Here is a 26,531-nt window from a genome sequence, read left to right on the forward strand (position 1 = left end):
AGGGAGACTTATGCATATATAAAGGGGCATAAGCTAAAAAACAGAATTTTAAAACAAACAACTTAGAAAATTTGTGTGTATTCTTTCTTAATAACTCATGATATTAGCAATTCAAATTTTGGAGCAGAATTATAGTATATTAATATTTTGCATATTCATTAGTTTTCAGGACTTTTTTCTACCTACCTCTTTAAATAAAGCAGTTTTCCTCATAATTTTCTCTTGTTATTTCTTGCAAAAGTACTTTGCAGGCCTATAATAGAAATTGGTAGAGGAAAAAACTCAGTTTACTTCATATTAGATATTTTAAGAGAAATATGCAATTTAAAAGATTAACCATTTCTCCCCTTTCTACAGTTTGGAATTGAAACAGAGCCAATTCCAAAAGATATTGAAGATCCCAAAGCCTATAGGTATGGCAATTTTTGATAAGCACTAATTAGCCCTGAGCTGTTGCAAAATGGCATTTTATAGAATTTGACCAAGCCAAAAAAATTTCCAAATTATTGAGTCTTCATTTCCTCTTTTGCTGTTTCTGTATCTCATTATCCTTTTCAATTTCTGTTTTCAGTATTGAGAATGCTAGAAGAAAAAGACAACATGACAAGTTAATGAAAGAAGTGGAAGAAATAAAGGCTGGGAAGAGAGAAAAACTCAAAGCTTTGAGGAATGAATTTTGGAAACTTCTAGAAATGAATCAAGGATTACCAAAGCATATGCAGTTTAAGCGAACAGTAAGCCTAAAATAAATTTGACTTTAGTTTTTAACATACAATTTTTTTGGATCAAGACTATTCTGCTGATAAAGTAGGGACTCCTTAAAATCATCTTTAAGCTTCCCCTTATCAGGTCAGCATGTTGGCAGCAGCTGAAATATAGAATTTGATACCCAACTTGGTTTGGATACAGAAGAGCCTCCTTACATAACACAAAGTTTACTTCCAGATTTAGCTACCTCACTTTTTGGGGGCGGGGTGGTAACAAGGTAAGATAAAAATACAGATTTGAATCTGGTTATCAACCCATACTGTACCTAGGCAAAATATCCAACCACTGTAAAGGTACACATAAATTTTAATTCTCTGTGATTCTATTTCTATAATCACCTGATCTGTTGTAAAAGATAGTAACTGATAGGTCCACAGAATTTTTAAAAGATGACTTAGTATAGTTGTAGCTATGGGGAGAATTAACAAATTGTTCAGGCTAATTTTGTATTTTTTTTTCTTTTCTGACTTATTACAAATCCCCATCTGCCTGCTAGTTTTTTTCTTTTCATTGTATATTTCTTCCTAAGTAGAATTGGTGTCAAGAACCTAATCAAATAAAAAGCCAGAATTTACATCCTGACTATACCTATAATTTTCGAGTCACCTAGCCAATTCCATGTGAAAAATGCTTTGGTGAAATAATAATGGATAATTCATACTGATTAAAAGGCCAACCCGTAATGGTTAAAAGATATTTATCTATTTTACTATGAAGAAAATTGACATTTATTAGAATATGGGTAAAACAATTCAAAATAAAGAACACATGAGGTGAGTTCTGTGGCTAAACATTTTATATATATCATTACTTAAAACAGAAACACCCCTGGAAAGATTAATTAGTACTTACAATTTAGTCTGAATGTGTGCCCTGATGTTTTCTCAAGAGTAAAGTATCCTTATGGGAGAAATGGCCCCCTTGGTGAAGGACATCCAGCTAAAATTTGGCAACCTCAAAAAGACACCAAAGACTTAGCTGTCTTTCCTGGGTGGGGTCATATGGGAAGACATGCCATGAATGTCTATCCTGTGCCTAGCTGACTATGTGCCAGTAGTTGCTTTGGGGTGGTGGAATTACTATTATTTTTTCTTAACTCTGTACACTCTCCAAATATTCTGTTATTCATTGTTTTTATTGTGGGAAAATCTTTTAATATATAGCCTTATTTGTGGTATTAGTTCTGAGAACTTTTCTCCATATTTTGTGGAAATAAAATTTTTTTTTCTAGAACAGAGAGTTTGTGATATCTGGGAGAGAATTGTAATGCAACATGAAATTGAGTACAAAACTTAATCTGTAACTGTGTATGAAATAAGATTGATAATACACATGGATAAAAGTACCCATTTTGATGAACAAATCTACTTTTTGCAGGATTTTGATATAGATTCCAAAATTCGTGCTGAGATTGGCAGGAAAACAGCTTTTAAAATTCAACAAGTAGAAAAAGAATTAGCTTGGGAAAAAGAGAAACATCAGATTGGCCTCATGAAACTACAGAATAGGTAGGATTCTATTTACTGCAAGTTAAGATGTTTGAGAACACATATTTGAATGGAGTAGTTCACTAAATTGAAGTGGTCAGGTAAGAGGTGTTCTAGTGTAACTATTAACTCTTGAAATCTCAAGGAATACTTTTGTCACTGCTACTGATATCTTCTTGAGCTTTCTGAGAAATTGAAATCTGGGGAATTTAACAGTTAGATTTTTCAGAGCACCAGGGTGGCTCAGTCAGTTAAGCATCTGACTCTTGATTTCAGCTGAGGTCGTGGTCATGAGATTGAGCCCTGTGTCGGGCTCCATGCATGGACGCTGCTTGAGATTCTCTCTCTCTGCTCCTCCTCACCTGCTTGCCCTCTCTCTCTCTCACTCTAAAAAAATAATAAATAAATAAATAAGATTTTTCAATGAAACACTGAAAAACTGATTTAAAAATGAGAGTACATGAACAGACATTTCTCCAAAGAAGATGTCCAGATGGCCAACAGACAGATGAAAAGATGCTCAACATCTCCCATCATCAGGGAAATTCAAATAAAAAATGTGATGGGATATCACCTCATACCTGTCAGAATGGCTAAAATAAAAAACACAAGAACAACAAGTATTGGCAGTGATGTGGAGAAAAAGAAACTTTGTGAACTGTTAGGAATGCAAATTGGTGCAGCTACTATGGAAAGTAGTATGGAGGTTCCTCAAAAAGTTAAAGCTAGAGCTACCTAATGATCCAGTAATCACACTCCTGGGTATTTACCCAAGAAATAAAAAAAGAAAAAAACCCCACTAATTCAGAGGGCTACACACACCCCTGTGTTTATGGAAGCAGCCCAAGTCCATAGATAGATAAATGGGTAAAGAAGATGTGGTAGATGTATACAATGGAATATTCAGCCATAAAAAAAGAATGAAAATCTTGCCATTTGAAATGACATGGATGGACTAGAGAGTAATGCTAAGCAAAATAAGCAGTCAGAGGAAGACATATACCATGATTTCACTTGTGGAATTTAAAAAACAAATGAGCAAAGGGTAATAGACTCAACTATAGGGAGTGAACTGATGGGTACTAGAGAAGAGGTGGAAGGAGGGATGTGTTGAGATAGGTGATGGCGGTTACAGAGGGCACTTGTTATGATGAACACCAGGTGATGTATGGAAGTATTGAAATCACTTGTATTGTACACCTGTAGCTGTATTAACTATGCTGGCATTAAAAAATAGTATAAAAATTTTAAAAATAAAAATGATTTTTTATAAACCAAATTAATAAAAATTTATTATCTGATTTTGGCAAGATATTTATTTTATATCTAGTTAACACATGAGCAGGTACATCTTTTTCTAAAAAATATTTTATTTATTTATTTGACACACAGAGAGAGAGAGACGGTGAGAGAGGGAACACAAGCAAGGGGAGTGGGAGAGGGAGAAGCAGTCTTCCTGCTGAGCTGGGAGCCAATGATGGGGGCTCGATCCCAGGACTCTGGAATCATGACCTGAGTTGAACGCAGACACTAAACGATCGAGCTACCCAGGCACACTTGAGCATGTACATCTTTAAAAAATAAAAAATAAGCTAGAATCAAAAGACTTATAATGAAAGACAACTTTCTGTCCAATCTCTCTCATCTACCAATAGGACTCCCCATGAGGAAATTGTCTTTTTTTTTTTTTTTTGTCTTTTTGAGATGTCATTTACATTCAGTAAAGTGCATAAATTTTAACTGAACAACTTGATAAATTTTTATAATTATATATCACCACTACCCAGATTAAGAACATATATAGCACTCCAAAAAGTTTCCTTGTGGCCCCCTTCCAGTAAGTATCAACTCTCCAGAGATGAATGTTTATCACAATTTTGTCCGTGAACTTCATCATACAAATTGAGTGTTGTAGTATGAACTTTTTAATATTTGGCTTCTTTTACTTAGCATAGTAAAAGTAATAGTTGATAGATATTTCAGTTGTTTCTATTTTTTGGCTATAGTAGTGCTGCTATAATCATTCTTGTGCATGTTTTTTGGTGGGCATAAGAACTTATTTGTTTGTTTTATAATCAGGAGTGGAAATGCTGGGTCATAGATTGTATGCATGTTTGAGTTTACTAGACACTGCCAAACGGTTTTCCAAAAATGGTTCAACCAATTTATATCATGACCATCAGCATATGAGAATTCCAATTGATCCCCATTGTATTAGCTTCCCAGGGCTTCCATAACAAAGTAAAATACATGATTGACTTAAAATAACAGACAAAGCTTCTGGAGGCTCGAAGTACAAAATCAAAGTATTGGTTGAGTTGGGGTGGGTTTTTTTGTGTTTGTGACTTTTTTTTGAGGCAAGATATGTTTTTATTTATTTATATTGAAGTATAATTGACATATGATGTATTAGTTTCAGGTGTACAACCTATTGATTCAACAATTCTGTGCATTACTTAGTACTCACCACAATAAGTATAGTTACAATACACTATTACCATGTTATTGACTATATTCTCTGTGCTGTACTATTCATCTCCATGACTTATTTATTTTGTAATTGAAAGTTTGGTTGCTTCCATATCTTGGCTATTGTAAATAATACAGTAATAAGCATTGGGGTGCATAGATCTTCAAATTAGTGTTTTTGTTTTCTTTGGATAAATAGCCAGTATTGGAATTACTGGGTTGTATGGTATTTCTATTGTTCATTTTTTGATGAACCTCCATACTGTTTTCCACAGTAGTTGCACCAATTTACATTCCCACCAACAGGGTATGAATATCCCTTTTTCCTCCCACATCCTCACCAACACTTGTTATTTATTTTGATGCTAGCCATTCTGACAGATGTGGGGTGATATTTCATTGTGGTTTTGACTTGTATTTCCCTGGTGATTAGTGATGTTGAGCATCTTTTCATGTGTCTATTGGCCATCTGTATGTCTTCTTTGAGAAAATGTCTGTTCAGGTCCTCTGTCCATTTAAAAAAAATTTTTTTTTTGTGTAAGCTCTATGCCCAATTTAGGTCTTGAACTGATGACCCTGAGATCAAGAGTCACATGCTTTACCAACTGAGTGAGCCAGGTCTTCTATCCTTTGCCCATTTAAAAATTGAATTGTTTGGGGTTTTTTGGTGTTGTATAAGTTTCTTATATATTTTGGATGTTAACTCCATGGATATATTATGTGCAGATGTCTTCTCTCATTCATTGGGTTGCCTTTATGTTTTGTTGATGGTTTCCTTCACTGTGCAAAAGCTTTTTATTTTGGTGTAGTCTGAACAATTTACTTTTACTTTCATTTCCCTTGCCTGAAGAGACTTATCCACATATATGTTGTTAATGGTGGATATCCAAGAGATTACTGCCTATATTTTCTTTCAGGAGTTTTATGGTTTTAGGTCTCACATTTAGGTCCGTAATCCATTTCGAGTTTATTTTTGTGTATGATGTTAAAAAAAAATTCATTTTCATTCTTTTACATGTAGCTGTCCAGTTTTCCCAGCACCATTTGTTGAACAGACTGTCCTTCCCATGTGTATTCTTATTTCCTTTGTTGTAGATTAATTGGCCATATAAGCATGGATTTATTTCTCGGCTTACCATTCTGTTCTGTTGATCTATGTGTTTACTTTTGTTCCAGGACCATATTGTTTTAATTACCATAGTTTTGTACCATATCACAAAATCTGGGATTGTTCTACATCCAGCTCTGTTGTTTTTTTCTCAACAAATGTCTTTGTGGTTTCCTATAAGTTTTAGGATTTCTTGCTCGAATTCCATGAAAAATGCTATTTAATAGTTTCCTGAGAGACCTGGGAGGGAGAATCTGCTCTATGCCTCTCTGAGATTCTAGTGTTTTGCCAGCAATCTTTAATTTTCCTTCCATAGATGAATTATTCTAAATCTTCTACCTTCTAGTGGTGGTCTCTCTGTGTTTTTTCACATAATCTTCTCTCTGAGCATGTCCAAGTTCCCATTTTTTATAAACACACCAGTAATGTTGGATTGGGACTGTTTTAATCTCATTTTACCTTGATTACTCTGTCAAGACCCTATTTCCATGTAAGGTCACACTTTGAGATACTGGGAGATTTCAAAATCTCTTTCTGGGTGGATAAAATTCAACCCATAACACTCATGCTTGTAATTTGATATTGTCATTTCTTTGAATTTTAGCCATTCTATAGTAGTATCTCAGTGTGATTTAAGTTGGTATTTCACTGATGAGTGGTGATTTTAGATCATTTTCTTGTATTTATTTGTTATTTGTGTATTCTCTTTTCTAGGGGTTCAAGTTTTTTGTTTGTTTTAAAAAATGGGTTGTAAGAATTATTCATATCCTCTAGATAGGAATTCTAGATAGGAATATCTTCTAGATAGGAATCTTTTCTCCTCCTCCTCCTCTTCCTTTTCCATTCATTTATTCTTTTTAAAATTAACATATAATGTATTATTTCCTTAGGGGTATAGGTCTGTGAATCATCAGTCTTACACAATTCACAGCACTCACCATAGCACATACCCTTCTCAATGTCCACAAACCAGACACCCCATCCCTCCCCTCTGTCCCAGGAGCCCTCAGTTTGTTTCCTGAGATTAAGAATCTCTTATGGTTTGTCTCCCTCCCTGGTCCCATCTTGTTTCATTTTTCCCTCCATTCCCCCTATGAATCCCTGACCTATTCTCAAATTCCTCATATCAGAGAGATCATATGATAATTGTCTTTCTCTGACTGACTTATTTTGCTAAGCATAATACCCTCTAGTTCTATCTATGTTGTTGTAAATGGCAAGATTGCATTCATTTTGATGGCTGCATAGTATTCCATTGTATATGTATGCCACCACTTCTTTATCCATTCATCTGTTGATGGACATCTAGGTTCTTTCCACAGTTTGGCTATTGTAGACATTTCAGCTATAAACACTAGGGTGCATGTGCCCCTTTGGATCACTATGTTTGTATCTTTAGGGTAAACACCAAAGAGTGCAACTGCTGGGTTGTAGGATAGCTCTATTCTCAACTTTTTGAGGAACCTCCATACTGTTTTCCAGAGTAGCTGTACCAGCTTACACTGTCACCAACAGTGTAGGAGAGTTCACCTTTCTCTGCATCCAAGCCAACACCTGTCATTTCCTGACTGTTTAATTTTAGCCATTCTGACTGGTGTGAGGTGGTATCTCATTGTGGTTTTGATTTGTAATTCCCTGATGTCCAGAGAGGTTGAACAATTTTTCATGTGTCTGTTGGCCATTTGGATGTCTTCTTTTCAGAAATGTCTGTTCATGTCTTCTGCCCATTTCTTTTTTTGTTTAAATTTCTTTTCAGTGTAACAGTATTCATTATTTTTTCACCATACCCAGTGCTCCATGCAATCCGTGCCCTCTCTAATACCCACCACCTGGAACCCCAACCTCTCACCCCCCCGCCACTTCAAACCCTCAGGTTGTTTTTCAGAGTCCCTAGTCTCTCATGGTTCACCTCCCCTTCCAATTTCCCTCAACTTCCTTCTCCTCTCCATTTTACCATGTCCTCCATGTTATTTGTTATGCTCCACAAATAAGCGAAACCATATGATAATTGACTCTCTCTGCTTGACTTATTTCACTCAGCATAGTCTCTTCCAGTCCCATCCATGTTGCTACAAAACTTGGGCATTCATCCTTTCTGATGGAGCATATATACTCCATATATGGACCACATCTTCCTTATCCATTCGTCCGTTGAAGGGCATCTTGGTTCTTTCCACAGTTTGGCGACTGTGGCCATTGCTGCTATAAACATTGGGGTACAGATGGCCCTTCTTTTCACTATATCTGTATCTTTGTGGTAAATACCCAGTAATGCAATTGCGTGGTCATAGGGATGCTCTACTTTTAATTTCTTGAGAAATCTCCACCCTGTTCTCCAAAGTGGCTGCACCAACTTGCATTCCCACCAGCAGTGTAAGAGGGTTCTCCTTTCTCCACATCCTCTCCAACACACATTGTTTCTAGTTTTGCTAATTTTTCTTCCCATTTCTTGATTGGGTTTTTTGTTCTTCGGGTTTTGAATTGCTAAGTTCTTTATAGATTTTGGATACTAGCTCTTTATCTGATATGTCATTTGCAGATATCTTTTCCCATTCTGTCAGTTGTCTTTTGGTTTTGTTTACTGTGTGCTTTGCTGTGCAAAAGCTTTTGATCTTGATGAAGTCCCAATAGTTCATTTTTGCCCTTGCTTCTCTTGCCTCTGATGATATTTCTTTGATGATGATGAAGTTGTTGTAGCTGAGGTCGAAGAGGTTGCTGCCTGTGTTCTCCTCAAGGATTTGATGGATTCCTATCTTACATTGAGGCCTTTCATCCATTTGGAGTCTATTTTTGTGTGTGGTGTAAGGAAATGGTCCAGTTTCATTCTTCTGCATGTGGCTGTCCAATTTTCCCAACACCATTTGTTGAAGACACTATCTGTTTTCCATTGAACATTCTTTCCTGCTTTGTTGAAGATTAGTTAGCCGTAAGAGTTGAGGGTCCATTCTGGGCTCTCTATTCTGTTCCATTGGTCTATGTGTCTGTTTTTGTGTCAGTACCATACTTTCTTGATGATGAAAGCTTTGTAATAGAGCTTGAACTCTGGAATTGTGATGCTGCCAACTTTGGTTTTCTTTTCCAACATTCCTCTGGCTATTTGGGGTCTTTTCTGGTTCCATATAAATTTTAGGATTATTTGCTCCATTTCTTTGAAAAATGTTGATGGTATTTTGATAGGGATTGCATTAAAAGTGTAGATTGCTCTAGGTAGCATAGTCATTTTCACAATATTTCTTCTTCCAGTCCATGAGCATGGAATGTTTTTCCATTTCTTTATGTCTTCCTCCATTTATTTCATGAGTATTTTATAGTTTTCTGAGTACATATTCTTTGCCTCTTTGGTTAGGTTTATTCCTAGGTATCCTATGGTTCTGGGTGCAATTGTAAATGGGATCGACTCCTTAATTTTTCTTTCTTCTCTCTTGCTGTTGGTGTGTGGAAATGCAACTAATTTCTGTGCACTGATTTTATATTCTGACACTTTACTGAATTCCTGTATGAGTTCTAGCAGTTTTGTAGTGGAGTCTTCTGGGTTTTCCACATAAAGTATCATGTCATTGGCAAAGAGTGAGACTTTGAATTCTTCTTTGATGATTTGGAGGTGTTTTATTTCTTTTTGTTGTCTGATTGCTGAAGCTAGGATTTCTAGTACTATTGAATAGCAGTGGTGATAGCGGACAGCTCTGCCCTGTTCCTGACTTTAGAGGAAATGCTCTCAGGTTTTACTCATTGAGAATGATATTCGCTGTGGGTTTTTCATAGACGGCTCTGATGATATTGAGGTATGTGCCCTCTATCCCTACACTGTGAAGAGTTTTGATCAAGAAAGGATGCAGTACTTTGTCAAATGCTTTTTCAGCATCTATTGAGAGTATCATATGGTTCTTGTTCTTTCTTTTATTAATGTACTGTATCACATTGATTTGCGGATGTTGAACCAATCTTGCAGTCCAGGAATAAATCCAACTTGGTTGTGGTGAATAATCTTTTTAATGTACTGTTGGGTCCTATTGGCTAGTATTTTGTTGAGAATTTTTGCATCTGTGTTCATCAGGTATATTGGTCGGTCATTCTCTTTGATGGGTCTTTGATTTTGGGATCAAGGTAATGCTGGCCTCATCAAATGAATTTGGAAGTTTTCCTTCCATTTATATTTTTTGGAACAGTTTCAGGAGAATAGGTAATAATACTTCTTTAAATGTTTGGTAGAATTCCCCTGGGAAACCATCTGGAACTGGGCTTCTTGTTTGTTGGGGGATTTTTTATGACTGCTTCAATTTCCTTACTGGTTATGCATATGTTCAGGTTTTTTTTTTTTCTTCCTAGTCCAGTTTTGGTAGTTTATATGTCTCTAGGAATGCATCCATTTCTTCCAGACTGTTAAGTTTGCTGGTGTATAGCTGCTCACAATGTGTTCTTTATAATTGTTTGTATTTCTTTGGTGTTAGTTGTGATCTCTCCTCTTTCATTCATGATTTTATTAATTTGGGTCCTTTCTCTTTTATTTTGATAAGTCTGGCCAGGGGTTTATCAATCTTATTAATTCTTTCAAAGAACCAGCTCCTACTTTCTCTGATGTGTTCTACTGTTCTTTTGGTTTCTATTTCATTGATTTCTGCCTTGATCTTTATTATTTCTGTTCTCCTGTGGGGTTTAGGCTTTCTTTGCTGTTTTTTCCCCAGGTCCTTTAGGTGTAGGATTACATTGTGTATTTGAGACCTTTCTTGTTTCTTGAGGTAGGCTTGTATTCCTATATATGTTCCTCTCAGCACCGCCTTTGCTGTGTCCCAAAAACAGTTGTGTTTTCGTTTTCCTTTGTTTCCATGATTTTTTTCAATTCTTCTTTAATTTCCTGGTTGACCCATTCATTCTGTAGTAGGATGCTCTTTAACCTCCATATATTTGAGTTCTTTCCAACTTTCCTCTTATGATTCAGTTCTAGTTTCAGAACACTGTGGTCTGAAAATATGTAGGGAAAGATCCCAATCTTTTGGTACCAGTTGAGACCTGATTTGTGACCCAGGATGTGATCTATTCTGGAGAATGTTCCATGTGCACCAGAGAAGAATGTGTATTTTGTTGTTTTTGGATGGAATGTTCTGAATATATCTGTGAGGTCCATCTGGTCCATTGTGTCATTTAAAGCCTTTATTTCCTTGTTGATCTTTGGCTTGGATGATCTGTCCATTTCAGTGATGGTTGGGGGGTGGTAAAGTTCCCTATTATTGTATTATTGTCAATGTGTTTCTTTGATTTTGTTATTAATTGGTTTATATAATTGGCTGCTCCTAGGTTAGGGGCAGAGATATTTAAAATTGTTAGATCTTGTTGGATAGACCCTTTAATTATGACATAGTGTTCTTCCTCATCTCTTATTACAGTCTTTGGCTTAAAATCTAATTTGTCTGATATAAGGATTGCCACCCCAGTTTCTTTTGATGTCCATTAGCATGGTAAATTGTTTACCACTTCTTCACTTTAAATCTGGAGGTGTTTTGGGGTCTAAAATGATTTTCTTCATTCATTTATTTCTTCATTCAATTGACAGCATATCGATGGGTCTTGTATTTTTATCCATTCTGACACCCTGTGTCTTTTGATTGGGTCATTTCGCACATTTACATTCAGAGTAATGATTGAAAGGTATGAATTTAGTGCCATTGTATTGTCTGTAAGGTGATTGTGACTGTATATTGTCTCTGATTCTTTCTGGTCTGTTACTTTTAACAAAGGACCCCTTTGTTTAGAGGACCCCTTTAAAAATTTCCTGTAGGGCTGGTTTGGTGTTTGCAAATTCTTTCAGTTTTTGTTTGTCTTGGAAGGTTTTTATTTCTCCTTCTATTTTCAGTGACAGCCTAGCTGGGTATAATATTCTTGGCTGCATGTTTTTCTCATTTAGTGCTCTGAATATATTGTGCCAATCCTTCCTGGCCTTCCAGTTCTTTGTGGATAGGTCTATTGCCAATCTAATATTTCTGCTGTTCTATGTTACAGACCTCTTGTTCAGATCTGCTTTCAGGATTTTCTCTTTGTCACTGAGACTTCTAAGCTTACTATTAGATGATGGGATGTTTACCTATTTTATTGATTTTGAGGGGGTATCTCTGTGCCTCCTGGATTTTGATGCTTGTTCCCTTCCCCAAATTAGGGAAATTCTCTGCTATAATTTGCTCCAATATACCTTCTGCCCTTCTTTCTCTTTCTTCTTCTGGGATCCCAATTATCTAATATTGTTTCATCTTATGGTATCATTTATCTCTCAAATTCTCCCCTCATGGTCCAGTAGTTGTTTATCTCTCTTTTTCTTAGCTTCCTTATTCTCCATCATTTGGTCTTCTATATCATAATTCTCTCTTCTGCCTCATTTATCCTATCAGTAAGAGCCTCCATTTCTGATTGCATGTCATTAATAGCTTTTTTGATTTCAACTTATTTAGATTTTAGATCTTTAATTTCTCCAGAAAGGGCTTTTATTTCTCCAGAAATGGATTCTCTAGTATCTTCTATGCTTTTTTCAAGCCCAGCTAACATCTTGATAGTCTTCATTCTGAACTCTGATTCTGACATCTTACTAATGTCTGTATTGATTAAGTCCTTAGCTGTTAGTACTGCCTCTTGTTCTTTTTTTGAGGTAAGTTTTCCACCTTGTCATTTTATCCAGATAAGAGTTAGATGAATGAAAGAACAAATTGCTAAAAGATAGCAATGACCCCAGAAAAATAGACACTAACCAAATCAGAAAAGACCCAAAACCAGGGGAGGAAGAAAGAAGAAAGGAAAAAAAAATATATATATAATATTTTTATTTACATATAATATACATATATAAAATATATATAATATATAGTACAATATAAAGAATTATATATAAATATACATATATAAAATTACTATATATACCATAAATATATATACATACATATATATGTATATATATACGATTAGAACAGAGCTACACACTTGATTTAGGTATATTTTGGTGTGTTAGAAGAAACTGCCTCCCCAAATTTTAAAGCAAGAAGAATACACACACACACACACGTACACACAAAAATAAGAGTAAACATGATAAAGGGATGGAATATGACTGTACAGGAGAAAATTTAAAAATGATTTTATAAAAGGAATTGATAAGAAGTTGGTTGAAAAAAGACAAAAAGAAAAAATAGAAAAGAGGAGAGAATCTGATCAGGCTGGAGACTAGAACAAAGCCTTAGACTAGATTTAGGGTACATTTAGATCTGTTAGATGAAATTGTATCCAAAAATTTTAAGGATAGAAAAACTTATATGTATACAAAAAATAAGATTAAATACAATGAAGGGATAGAATGTGACAATAACAATAAAAATTTTAAAAAGATTTTTAAAAAGGTATAGATAAGATAAAATAGTTAAGGTTAAAATGGGAAAGAGGAAAAATTTTAAAAATAGAATAAGGAAAAAATAAAATTTAAAAAGTTTAACTTTGAAAGACCAAAGAATCATGGGAAAAAACCATGAATTCTACATGCTACATTCCCCATCTCTGGAGTCCCATGATTCTCATTGATTTGTGAAGTTCTTCTTGGCTGGATGTTCTTGCTGGTCTTCTGGGAGAGGGGCCCGTTGCAGTGATTCTCAAATGTCTTTGCCCAGGCAGAATTATACCACCTTTGCCAGGGGCCAGGCTAAATTATCTGCTCAGGTTCACTTTCAGGTGATTTTGTTCCCTGAACGCTTTCCATATAGCGTTGGAGGATGGGAATGAAAATGACGGCCTCACAATCTCCTCCCATAGGAGCTGAGAGCTTGGCCTCTTCAGTGCACCCTCAGAGAAAAGCAGTCAATCCCTCCTGTCTCCCTGGTGTCTGGCTGTACTCCATACTCACCGGTCTGTGACCAATCATTTCTATCTCTGGCATCCAATATGTATAATTATATATATATATATATATATATATATATATATATATATGGCAAATATGAATCTTAAATTGGTGAGGCTCATTGTCCCAGCTTGCCTTTTGCTTTCATTTGTTTGAGTCTATGGTTCTTGTACTATGCTGGAGCAGGTAGTTTTTGGTAAGGCCAGGAGCCTCTGTTCCCAGGATCAAACACACATGTGGTCATTATTTTTCAGATCTTATATCACCCCAGAAGCTGTCAGAAGCAGGGAATATGTACCCACAACTCTAGGACTCAATTTGTGCATAACCCCCTTGTCAGGTGGAATCTCTTTCCCAATCTTCTTGCCTTCAAGTACATACTTCCTTAATTCTCTGCTTTCCCGCCCTGTCCAGGATGTACTGTTCTCAGTTTTGTGTCTTCATTAAACATATGGAAGGAAATAAGTTGCCTCACTATCTGATTGGAATGGGGGAGAGAATAAAGTTGTACCATTGGGTAACACTGGATACTACCAGTGTTTTCATCTCCACCATCCTAATAAACCAAATGAGATAACTCTTGCTTAAAGAATAATTTTTTTTTCTGATTATTGGTGAAGTTAACCACTTCTTTTCATATGTTTGTAGTTCATTGATATTCTTCTGAGAATTACTCTTTGGAGTATTTCTTTTTGTACATTTATAGTGCATTTATATTTAATCTTCTGAGAAAGATTCCTTTTTCATTTTTCCCTTGAGTTCTATTTTCTCCCTTAGTTTTATTTATTATTTCTGTAAGCACTTTTTAATTATACATATTGGAAATGCTTTCTTGTACTCTACCATTTGCCTTAAATTTTGCTCACATTTTTTCTAACTGCAGAAGTTTTAAATTTTGATGGGACCAAAACTATCCATATTTTCCTTCATGTTTTCTGTGTTTTATGGGAAGAGTAAAATTTAGAGTGAAACTCCAGCAGGTAGGAGATAAAAAGAATATGTTTTATAGTGATGAGAAAGATACTATGTGGGGCACCTGGGTGGCTCAGTGGGTTCAGCCTCTGCCTTCGGCTCAGGTCATGATCTCGGGGTCCTGGGATTGAGTCCCGCATCGGGCTCTCTGCTCGGCAGGGAGCCTGCTTCCCTCTCTCTCTCTCTCTCTGCCTGCCTTTCTGTCTACTTGTTATCTCTGTCTGTCAAATAAACAATAAAATCTTTTAAAAAAAGAAAGATACTATGCTATAAGAGAAAAGGGAAAATTAGAAATAACCATTTTAAAAGAAGAAATAGAATTCAAAGAATTGGATTTAAAAAGTAAGAAAGGCAGATAAACTAGGAATAATTGCTATATACACAAGTAAGTTAAATTCTAAAATTAAAGAATGGGGAATAATTATGAACGAGTCCCCCACCCCCAAAAAACAACAATTAACCATTAATTGATAAAGAACAAATTCCTGTGGGCTATAAAATAAAAGTGAACTAATAATATAAATTCCTGAGTTTAATATTTTTTGTAGAGGCAAAAGGGTAACATATCACACACACACACACACACACACACATGAGATATCTCATATGACATAATAGGTAGAATACTTTTTGTTAGAATTTGATATGACCCACTTACCATTAAATTACAGACTACCTGAAAGTTTTTCATTTTTCTATACATTAGCAAAACAGTGGCATCATACTGATTAATAATAGTTTGTTAAATGTTTCCATTAGAAAGAAAACTCTACTTGCTCTTTAACTGAGTCCTATGCAATTTCTGTCACATCGTATTGGTTAATGCATTGTCAAATTTTGGATCTAGTACAATATAATATTTATAAGCATAGTGCATTGTGGTCTTATTTTATTAATCATGCAGAACTATTAAAATGGTATAATTGATTTAGATGGTGACTATTGCAAATACTTGTTATATTTTTTCAGATTTCGTGAGTCATTGGAAAGTGATACTATTGTGGTTCATGCCATACAAAGTGATCACAAGATATCCTCCTATAGGCTTGTGAAGCCATCTAAGTATTGCAAGTCCAAGCGAACAAGTCTGTCAGACAGAAGAACAAGCAAACTGGAGAGGTTGGAAAAAGAAGGAGCAGGAAGGAAAGATAGCCAGAAAGATACAGGTATCCTAAATAACAAGAAGGCTTTTAAATCCTTACTTATTAAGTTTTCAAAACTGAATTTGTCTTTTTGTAGGCAGAACCTTTGAACCCTTTTTGATGGCTTGAGCTTCATCTGTTGTCTCCCTTTTTTTATTCCTTTGGAATAATAATCAAGAGTGATAGGGGTGTGTGGTATGGCTCAGAATGGGAGGCTATGTTCCTCCAGCAAATGTTCCACACCAGCTCTTTAATGCAGATTGCTAAGGAAAACCCACCCTGGATATGTGACTGAGTGGGTTAGAGTACTTGATGCTGCTAATTTCTTACTTCCAACATCTACCTATTCTTAAATCGAGGCTTTCTCTAGTTGCTATTTTCTAGGTAGTGTTTCTTTGCTGATTCTTGGACCCCACCCCAGGGTGTGGGGATAGGAGATGACATTTCCATCTATTTTCTAAGAGCATATACTTTAAACAGAATGATGAGCTGAGAATTCAGGTGTGAAGAGAGTACCTCTTAATTGCTGCAACCTGCTCTTGTAACTGCCCACAGGGTGACTACAGATGACTAGGAGGAATGCAAGAATTCTGGGAATGACTCAGAGAGTCCAATAAAAAATAAAGGACAGCACAGCTAGTGCCCATGATACAATACTGACATTAATGTTGCTTTATCCTCTTCATTGAGAAAACTTGAATGGCTCCTTTCAGATAAATTCTGAAGTCATTTTCCTGGTATTTAATCTTTTCCACAGTATATCCCTATTGTTTCCTATTAATGGTGCATTTTCATACTGTTCTGCTGGTATTTTTAGCCTGTCATCTTGCTCACTGTTCCCTAATTACACCTGATACTTTTATACCCAGGCTTCTCCTAAAGTGACCAATTCATTCCTCTCCTCTCTGAATTCTACAAGTTCTTAGAGATTCCAGACTGAATTATACCAAGCGACGTTAAACTCCTGCTTTTCCATATTCCCATATATTTGAAATATGAAAGTTGAAATTATGAGTTATAATTATATGACCATCCCATATTTATTTAACTTTTTTCCAGAATATATATCTAAAGTTTATCTCTCTTGTAGCTTGAACATAAAGTAAGAAATTGCCTCAGTAGATGTGTAATTCTTAAATCATAGGTTTGATTGTGTGTTTCTGACCAATTTTTCAAATGGCCACAGACCACTGCAGTCAGTACATGCCACCCCAAATTAGATATGTCAGATAGGACCTGCTTGTTTTTCCCTTCTCCCACCATATCGCAAGTATTCCCACCCAACTTCTCGGTTTGTCTGTCAGTGGCGTCTCATTATTTGTCTTGTTTTCTAATAATTTGTTATGTCTCGTCTTGCCAACTTTTCAATAAGGTCCTTTAGAGCAAATGCTGTGACTTAGATTTCTTTCTTTTATTATTCTAAAATACTTATTATGGGGTTTAATTCATGGTAGTTGTTAGAAAATTGTGATTTATAGATTCATTACATTCTGTTTTTTAGAATATGGCAGGTTTAAAAAAATTTGAGAATTTCATTTTGATGTTTCAAGAAGATTGGAAAAAAAAAATGTTGACTCTCTGTACAGGTGGGAACATTAGTGTGCCAGAAGAATCAATTATAGAGAAAGGGAAGAAATTTCGGCCTAAAACCCTGAGTGAAATTATGGTGGAAAATCAAATTGAGAAAACAAGGAAACTTATATTAAAAGCTGAAAGGGCCCAACTGAAGATTCAGCAACGAAAAAAAGAATGGGAGGAACTGTGAGTGCATTTTTGTTTCCTTCTTTCTTCTTCCCTCCCTCCCTTCCTTTCTCCCCCTTTCCTTCCCTTTTCTTTCTTTACCTAAACTTTTCATTTTAATGTGCGTTTCAAAGTATCTTTGAAGCTGAAACAGAGATGGAGTATTGAAGACAGATCCTCTGGATCTTTTAAAGTAGTGATACCTTGGTGGAACTTCCATGATACTTAGGGTTTTGGGCCCAGGAATTCCATTTTGTGAATAGACTTAGTGATTTTTAAGGATAAGAAATTCCTATCTATTCTAACATCAGGTTATTTTTCGTAATGTTCTATTATCTTACAGTGTTGGCTTTCGCCTTCAGGTCTCTCATCATTTAAAGTTGGCTTTTAAAAACTGTGGTAGGAGGTACTTTTATTTAAAAGCCCATTTTTGCTTGTTTTATTTGCCACCTACATAAGCTTGGTGAAGTGTCTCTTCACGTCTTTTTCCCATGTTCAAATAAGATTGTTATTTTGCCATTAATTTCTGAGAGTTCTTTATATGTTTTAGATACTAGTTCTTTGTTGGTTATGTGGTTTTCAAATATTTTCTCCCAGGCTGTATCTTGTCTTTTTATTCCCTTAATAGGGTCTTTTGCAGAGTGAAAGGTTTTAATTTTGTTAAACCCAATTTATAAATTTTTCCTTCTATCAATCTTATTTTTGCTGTCAAGTCTAAGAACCTCTGCCTAGCCCTATTCCCCAATGATTTTCTCCTATGTTTTTCCTAAAAGTTTTACAGTTTTACCTTTTACATTTAAGTCTATTATCCATTTGGTGTTAACTTTTGTATAAGGTGTGAGATTTAGGTTTTTTTTTTTTTTAAAGATTTTATTTATTTATTTGACAGACAGAGATCACAAGTAGGCAGAGAGAGAGAGAGAGAGGAGGAAGCAGGCTCCCTGCTGAGCAGAGAGCCCGATGCGGGGCTCGATCCCAGGACCCTGAGATCATGACCTGAGCCGAAGGCAGAGGCTTAACCCACTGAGCCACCCCGGTGCCCCTGTTTTTGTTTTTTTGCCTGTGGATTTTCAATTGCTCCAGCACATTTATTGAAAAGGCTCTCTCTCCTTTTTTGCAATTGGCTTTCAATTTTCACCTTTGTCAAAAATCATCTGGGCATTTTGTGTGTGTCTATTCTAAGTTCATGTTCTGCTCCACTGATCTTTGTGTCTGTTCCTTTGCTGAAAGCACATTGCCTTGATTACTGTAGCTGTGTAATAGATCTTGAAATTGCTTCTCTCATTATATTTTCTTTATCCCTAAATTGTTTAACCATTCCAGTTGCCTTGCCTTTCTATCTAAATTTTAGAATACTTTTGTCTGTATTTATGAATAAAATCTTGACATATTTATTATGTTGAGCCTCTAATCTGTGGACATGGTATGATTCTCCATTTATTTAGATCTTCTTTGATTTCTTTCATCAGTGTTTTGTTCTTAGTGTAAAAGTCCTACACCTATTTTGTTCGAATCAGACATAAAAATTTCACTTTTTTGGCAATATAAATGATATTGGGCTTTTAATTTGGTATCTTATGTGTTCATGTTTATTGTTAGTATAGAATTACAATTGATTTCTTTGTATGTTTATCTGTTATCCTGTGGCCTTGCTGAACTGTTTTATTATGAGTTTTTTGGTAGGTTCCTTAGAATTTTCTGTGTAGACAATCTTATCATCTGTAAATAGGGATAGTTTAACTTTTTGTCCCATTTGTTTGCCTTTTATTTCTCTTATTTTCTTGTCAGGCTGGCTAGTATTTCTAGTATAATGTTGAAATACAATAGGACATCTACAACTTGCTCCTGATCTTAAATAGAAAGAATTCAGTATTCAAATGATATATTGGTTTTCATTCTTTTACTTTAACCTGCCTATATTATTGTTTGAAATTTGTCTTTTATTACCAGTATATAGTAGGGTTATATATATATTTTTAAAGATTTTATTTATTTACTTGACAGACCGAGATCACAAGTAGGCAGAGAGGCAGGCAGAGAGAGAGGAAGAAGCAGGTTCCCCGCCGAGCAGAGAGCCCGATGCGGGGCTCGATCCCAGGACCCTGGGATCATGACCTGAGCGAAAGGCAGAGGCTTTAACCCACTGAGCCACCCAGGCGCCCCTAGGGTTATGTTTTTTAATCCACTCTATTAATCTCAGTTCTTCAGTTTTTAGATTTAAACCATTTATACTTATGTAATTTACACATGGATTTATTTATATGTGTACACAAGTAATTATTGATATTTCAGGCTTATATCTGCTATTTTTTATTTTGTCTTCTGTTCTCCATATTTTTTATAGTTTCAGAGGTGTAATTTATTGATTCAACAGTTACATATAAGACCCAGTATACATTTCTTCATGTGCTCTCCTTAGGGCCTTTCCCCAATTATCCCTTCCCTCCAACAACCTTCCCTCCAGCAACCCTCAGTTAGTTTCCAGGAGTTCAGCGTCTCTTATGGTTTTCTTCCTTCTCAATTTCCATCTTACTTTATTTTTCCTTCCCTTTCCCTATATTCATCTGTTTTGTTTCTTAAATTCCACATGAGTGAAATCATATATGGTATTTTTCTTTCTCTGACTTATTTTGCTTGGTATAATACCCTCTAGTTCCATTCAGCATTGTTGCAAAATATGGAAAGAGACCAGATGTCAGTCCACAGACGAATGAATAAAGATGTGGTATATATATAAAATGGAATATTACTCGGCCATCAAAGAGAATGTTCTCTGTGGGTTTTTATTTTATTTTTCCATAATTTCCTGTGGTTTACTTAAATATTTAAGAGTTCCAACATGATTATAATGGTTTTGAGAGTATAACTCTGTACAGCATTTTTTAAGCATTTTCCCTGGATATTATTACATTATGTATACACAACTTACCCAGTCTACTGGTGTTGACATTTTATCAGCTTGAATGAAATGTAAAAAACTTACCTGCTCTCAAGTCCCTTTACACCCCCCACATCCTCTTGTTTCCATTGTATATAGTATAATTGTATTAATATTTTCTCTAGACATGTTTTAGAACTATATCAGACAGGGTTGTAGTTTTTTTAATCATCAAAACATAGCTTAGACCATAGAAGTAAAATGTATTTGCCAATATTTTTACTATTAAAATTTTAATCTCTTCCTTCTTAATGTTCCAAAGTTCCTCCTTCTATCATTTCATTTCTGCTTAGAAAACTTCCTTCAGCCATTCTTTTAGGGTTGGTATGCTGGTGACAAATTCTTAGCTTTCCTTCATCTAAGAATGACTTGATCTCTCTTTCATTCTGGAAGGATATTCTTGCTAGACATAAAATTCTGTGCCAACATTTCTCCTTTTCAACATGTGAAAAGTATTGTGCTTCTTTCTGCTGGACTCCATAGTTTCTTATGATCAATCTTCTGCTGTTCAAATTGCTTCCCTCCCCTATATATAAAGTGTTATTTTTGTCTTGATGCTTTCAACATTTTTTTTTTCTCCTTAGTTTTCAGAAGTTTGACTATAATGTATCTTGGTACATCTTTGAATTTATCCTTTTTGGGATTCATAAAACTTCTTGAGTCGCTATGTATATCTCTTGCTGAAATTTGGGATGTCTCCAGCTATTATTTCTTATAGCTTTTTTGAAGCCCTGTCCTCTTTTACCTTTCCTTTTGGATTCCAATGACACAAATGTGAGATCTCTGAGGCTCTGTGTGGGATTAAAAAAAAAAATATATATATATAAATATATATATAAAAATATATATAGTTTGTTTGTAGTGTCTTTTTTGTTATTCAGATTGGATAATTTCTATTGTTCTATCTTCAAATTAATTTTTCTTTTCTCTTTTTCCTCCATTCTGGTGTTGAGCCCATCCATTAAGTGTTCTTTTGGTTACTGTACTTTACAGCTCTAAAATTTCCATTTGGTTCTTTTTTGTATTTTCCATTTCTTTCTGAACTCTATTTTTCCATTTGTTTTAAGCACCTTTCTAATTGTTGAAGCACTCTATAAATGGCTGCTTTAAAATTGTCATATTATTCTAACATCTCTATCATCTTGGATTTGGAAACTGGTAATCATTCTTTTCTTATTCAAGTTGAGGTCATCCTGATTCTTGGTATGACAAATGATTTTTTATTGAAATCTGGACATTGGAGTATTATGAGACTCTGAATCTTCTATATATATATTCAGTTTTAGCTGGCTTTTTCTGACTTGAACAGGATAAGGGGGAATGCCATCTCATGGGTATAGAAGTCCAGGTTACCCATTTTTTCCACAGTTGACACCTGAGGAAGGAAGGGGCACTTGCTGGTCAGCAGTTGGAGTTCTAGATCCCTACTAGGGCTGTCTCTAATAACTTTGCTCTCTAGTTGTCTTCTACTGATATTGTGGAGGATGGTTAAAAAGTCTTCATATTCCACTAGGCTTCCTCAGACACCACCTCAACAAGGAGTGGTGGATCGCCTTGTTACTACTGGGTAATGGTAGAAGTCCAGGTTCCCTATGGTGTCTCTACTGCAACTGTGATAGGGAGGCTTGTTATCACACCCTGGAGATGAGGTTATGGTCACCAGGACTCACCTCCTTTAACACCATACATATAAGGGTTGTGTCACCTTGTTAAAGTCTGCTGGTGATAAAAGTATAGATTCCCCACTTGACCTTTACTGGCTGGGTGGAGGTTGGGTCACGTGTGTGCATGCAGTATGACTAGAATAGAACGTTTATTATCTTAAAAGTTTTCTGTCTTGGGACGCCTGGGTGGCTCAGTTGGTTGGACGACTGCCTTCGGCTCAGGTCATGATCCCGGAGTCCCGGGATCGAGTCCCGCATCGGGCTCCCAGCTCCATGGGGAGTCTGCTTCTCCCTCTGACCTTCTCCTCGCTCATGCTCTCTCTCACTGTCTCTCTCTCAAATAAATAAATAAAATTTAAAAAAAAAAGTTTTCTGTCTTACTAAGATCAAGAATAGAAAGAGCAAGATTTAGTTGGGCTTTTTTTGTCTAAATCTTTTGTATTTATAGTGGCCATTTTCTTTAGATCCACATGTGAGATATATGAGGCAATAAGAAAGTCTAGAGATTTTACCGCCATATACTTCCTTGGGTCCCAAGGTTCTTTGTGGTTTGTGGTCTTCTTTTTACATTTCAGAATCTTCTCATGTTTTATATTTAATGTTTAGGGGTTTTATTTGCATTTATCAGGGAAGATAGGGATATATAAGTCTATTCCCTCTTCTACTGATTTTATTATATTTATCTTTAACATGGTGATCTTTTAAAAAATATTTTATTTATTTGAGAGAGAGAGAGAGAGAGAGTTTGTGTGTGTGTGCACAAGCAAGGAAAATGTGAGAAAGAAGCAGGCTCCTTGCTGAGTGTGCAGCTTGATCCTAGGATCCTGGGATCATCCCTTGAGCTGAAAGCAGACACAACCAGGCTGAGCCACCCAGACACCCCTTATTCCAGTGATCTTGCTAAGCTCACTTACTAGCTCAAGTAGAACATTTTTCTTTTTTATGAATATGGTCATGTTTCACGTGAGAAAGAAGATTCTTCCTTTCCAATCTCTGTCTTCTCTTTCTTGACTCATTGTACTGTCTAGGAGAGAGTGAACATCCATATCTTATTGCTAATCTGAGGAGAAGCATTCAGTCTTTCATTATCAAATGTGACATCAGACCTTTAGAAGCACTTTATTAGGTTGATGAAATTCCCTTAAGTTCTTAGTTTATTAAAAAAAATTAATAGTTTTTTTTCGAGAAGGATAGGTACTTTTTTATCAAATGATTTTTATATGCATATTGAGATGACCGTATGGTTTTTATATTTTATTTTTTAATATTGTGGGTCACAGTTATTGTTAAATCAGGAGTCCTAGGATAAATTTCACTTGATCATTGTGTATTCTCCTTTTAAAAAATTGCAAGAGTTTTTTTTTTCTTCTTTTGTAGTACTCTTGTCTGATTTTGGTATCAGGTTAATGCTGGCCTCATAAAACAATCTGTAAATTTTCCCTCTTCTGTTATTTTTGGAAGAGTTTGAGCAGAATTTGTATTAATTCTTTAAATATTTGATATAATTCACCAGTGAAACAATCTGATCCTAGACTTTTGTTTATTGGGAGGTTTTTGATTACTAATTCAATCTCCTTACTAGTAATTTGATATGTTCTATTTCTTCATGATTTGGACTTCATAGATTGTACATTTTTAGGAACTTACTCATTTCTTCTAGGTAGTCCAATTTGGTGGCATATAATTATTCATAGTAGTCTCTCAGGATGATTTGTGTTTCAGTTGTAGTATCTCCTCCTTGATTTCTGACTTTATTTGAATCCTTTCATTTTCTTTCTTTTTTTAAAAAATAAGGTTTTATTTATTTGAGAGTGAGAGAGAGAGATAGAGAGAGAGAGCATGAGCAGGGAGAAGGAACAGAGACAGAGGGAGAAGAGGCTCCTTACTGAGCAGGGAGCCCCATGTGGGACTCAATCCTAGGACCCTGGGATCATGACCTGAGCTGAAGGGAGATGCTTAACCAACTAAGCCACTCAGCCACCCAGTCCTCTCTATTTTCTTTATGAGTCTAGTTAAAAGTTTATCAATTTTGTTTTTATTTTTTCAAAAAAAAATTCCCATGTCTTACTTTCATTGATCTTTTCTATTGTCTTTTAAGTCTCAATTTCCTTTATTCCTACTTTGATTTTTTGTTATTTCCTTCCTTCCACTAAGTTGTGCTTTGTGCTTTTTGCTTTTTTTCCCTAGTTCATTGAGGTATAAGGTTAAGTTGGTTCAAGATTTTTTTTTGTTTCCTGATATAAGTATAAGTATTTATCACTATAAACTTTCCTATTAAAACTGCTCTCTTGCATCCTATAAGTTTTAGGTATGTTGTATTTCTTTTTTACTTGTTTCAAGGTATTTTTTATTTCAGTTTTGATTTTTTCCTTTATTCATTATTCAAAGTATATTTTTAAATCTCCAGATATTTATGAATTTTACAGTTTCCTTCTTTTTTTTTTTACAGTTTCCTTCTTGTAATTGATTTCTAGTTTTATACCTTTGAAGTTAGAAAAGATACTTGATATAATTTCAAGCTTTTTAAGTTACTTAAGACTTGTTTTGTAGCCTAATGTGCTTTATCCTGAAGAATGTTCCATGTGCATTTAAAAATGTATATCCTGCTACTATTATGGAATGTCTATAAGTATTTGTTAAGTCCAACTGTTCTAATTTGTTATTTAAGTCCAAGATTTCCTTATTGATTTTTTTTTTTTTTTTTTTGGTCTGGATAACCTAGTTTTGTTGTATGTTTGGATTCTTTCTCTTTTTTTTTTTTTTTGTATCTATTATAGGTTTTTGCTTTGTGGTTACTATGAGACTTACATAAAATATATCAGTCTATTTTAACCTGGTAATAACTTTGAACACATGCTAAAGCTGTATCTTTAACTCCTCCAACACTTTGTTTTTGATGTCACAATTTACATCTTTTTACCTTATATATCCATTAAAAATCATTGCGGTTATTTTTAATACTTTTGCTTTTTGGCCTTTATGCTAAATTTATAAATGATTTACCCACTACCATTAATATTAGAGTATTCCGAATTTAACTATATATTTGTCTTTATTGATGAAATTTATACTTATATATGTTTTCCTATTACTAGTTAGTGTCCTTCCACTTCAGCTTGAAGAAGTGATTTCAGCATTTCTTGAAAGGCTGAGCTAATGGTAACGAACTCCTTCAGCTTTTTTTTGGTCTGGAAAACCTTATTTCACCAATGCTGAAGGACAGATTTTCTGGGTAGGTTATTTTGGGTTGGCAGACTTTTTCTTTTAGCACTTGAATTTATTATGCCACTCTTTGCTGGCCTTCAAAGTTTCTGCTAAAAAAAAAAAATCTGCTGATATTCTTATTTCTCTTACATATATATCTAGATAGATATTTAGAAATCTAGATATATATCAAGTTGTATTTCTCTTGATATATATCTATAATAGATATATATCAAGCTGTATTTCTCTTGCTGTTTTAAAGATCTCTTTGTCTTTAATGTTGGACAATTTATTACACTGTGGCTTGGTCTGGGTCTTTTCAGATTTGTTTTAAACTTTCTGGGCATCCTGGATATGGATGTCTATTTCTTTTCAGCCATTATTTGAATAAGACTTCTGACCACGTTTCTTCATTTGGGACCTCTGTAATGTGAATATTAATTTGCTTGTTGATATATTTGAAGTCCCTTAAGCTATGTTCACTCTTTCTAATTCCCTTTTCTTTTGCTCTTCTGATTGGATGAATTCTACTGACCTGTTTTTGAGTTTATCAATCCTTTCTTCTGTTTGATCTAGCTTAGTGTTGAACCCTATTTTTTAACATATCCATTCAATTATCATATTCTTCACTTATGTGTTTTTTTATTTGGTGCTTTCTTATGTTTTCTATCTCTGCTGAAATACTCACTTTCTTCATACATTGTTTTCCTGACCTTGGTGAGCATCTCTATGAAAATTATATTAAACTCTTTATCAGGTAAATCACTTATCTTCATTTCATTAAGGTCTTTTTCTGGAATTTTATCTTGTTCTTTCATTTAGAATGTATTTTTCTTCTTCTTCATTTTCCGTGGCTCTGTGTGTTTGTTTCTGCATATTAGAGAAAATAGTCACCTTTCCCAATCTTTCTGGAGTGTTCTCATGTAGATGTTCACCCTGGCCTGGACTTAGTCTCTCTCTCTATTTTGTTTTATGTTGAGGTGGGTTTATTGACAGGGAAAGATGTTTATAATATATTATTAATGAAAAAGCACATAGGGCAACAGTATCATTTGGGACAGTATCAATAAAATGCGACAGTGGTTTTCTCTAGGTGATAGGATTATGGACCTTACAGGATTTTTTCTTTCTTTTTTCTTATTTGTATTTCTTAACTTTTACAGCAAATTTAT

General features: G+C 34.9%; 1 protein-coding gene across 8 annotated transcripts in view; it reads left to right on the forward strand.

Annotated features, from left to right (window-relative positions):
- CFAP44 (cilia and flagella associated protein 44) overlaps positions 1 to 26,531 on the forward strand; it is a 159,593-nt gene that overhangs the window by 65,992 nt on the left and 67,070 nt on the right. For all 8 annotated transcript variants that reach the window (XR_009351137.1, XM_059164104.1, XM_059164106.1 and 5 more), the window contains 5 exons: positions 358 to 413; positions 572 to 734; positions 2,146 to 2,276; positions 15,641 to 15,837; positions 17,400 to 17,574. Coding sequence is in view for 7 of the 8 variants with exons in the window: in XM_059164104.1 (XP_059020087.1) it covers positions 358 to 413; positions 572 to 734; positions 2,146 to 2,276; positions 15,641 to 15,837; positions 17,400 to 17,574 (722 nt within the window). In the remaining variant the exon portion in view is untranslated. The remainder of the gene's footprint in view (positions 1 to 357; positions 414 to 571; positions 735 to 2,145; positions 2,277 to 15,640; positions 15,838 to 17,399; positions 17,575 to 26,531) is intronic.

Source organism: Mustela lutreola, chromosome 2, assembly GCF_030435805.1.
Source record: "Mustela lutreola isolate mMusLut2 chromosome 2, mMusLut2.pri, whole genome shotgun sequence".
Lineage (NCBI taxonomy): Eukaryota > Metazoa > Chordata > Mammalia > Carnivora > Mustelidae > Mustela > Mustela lutreola.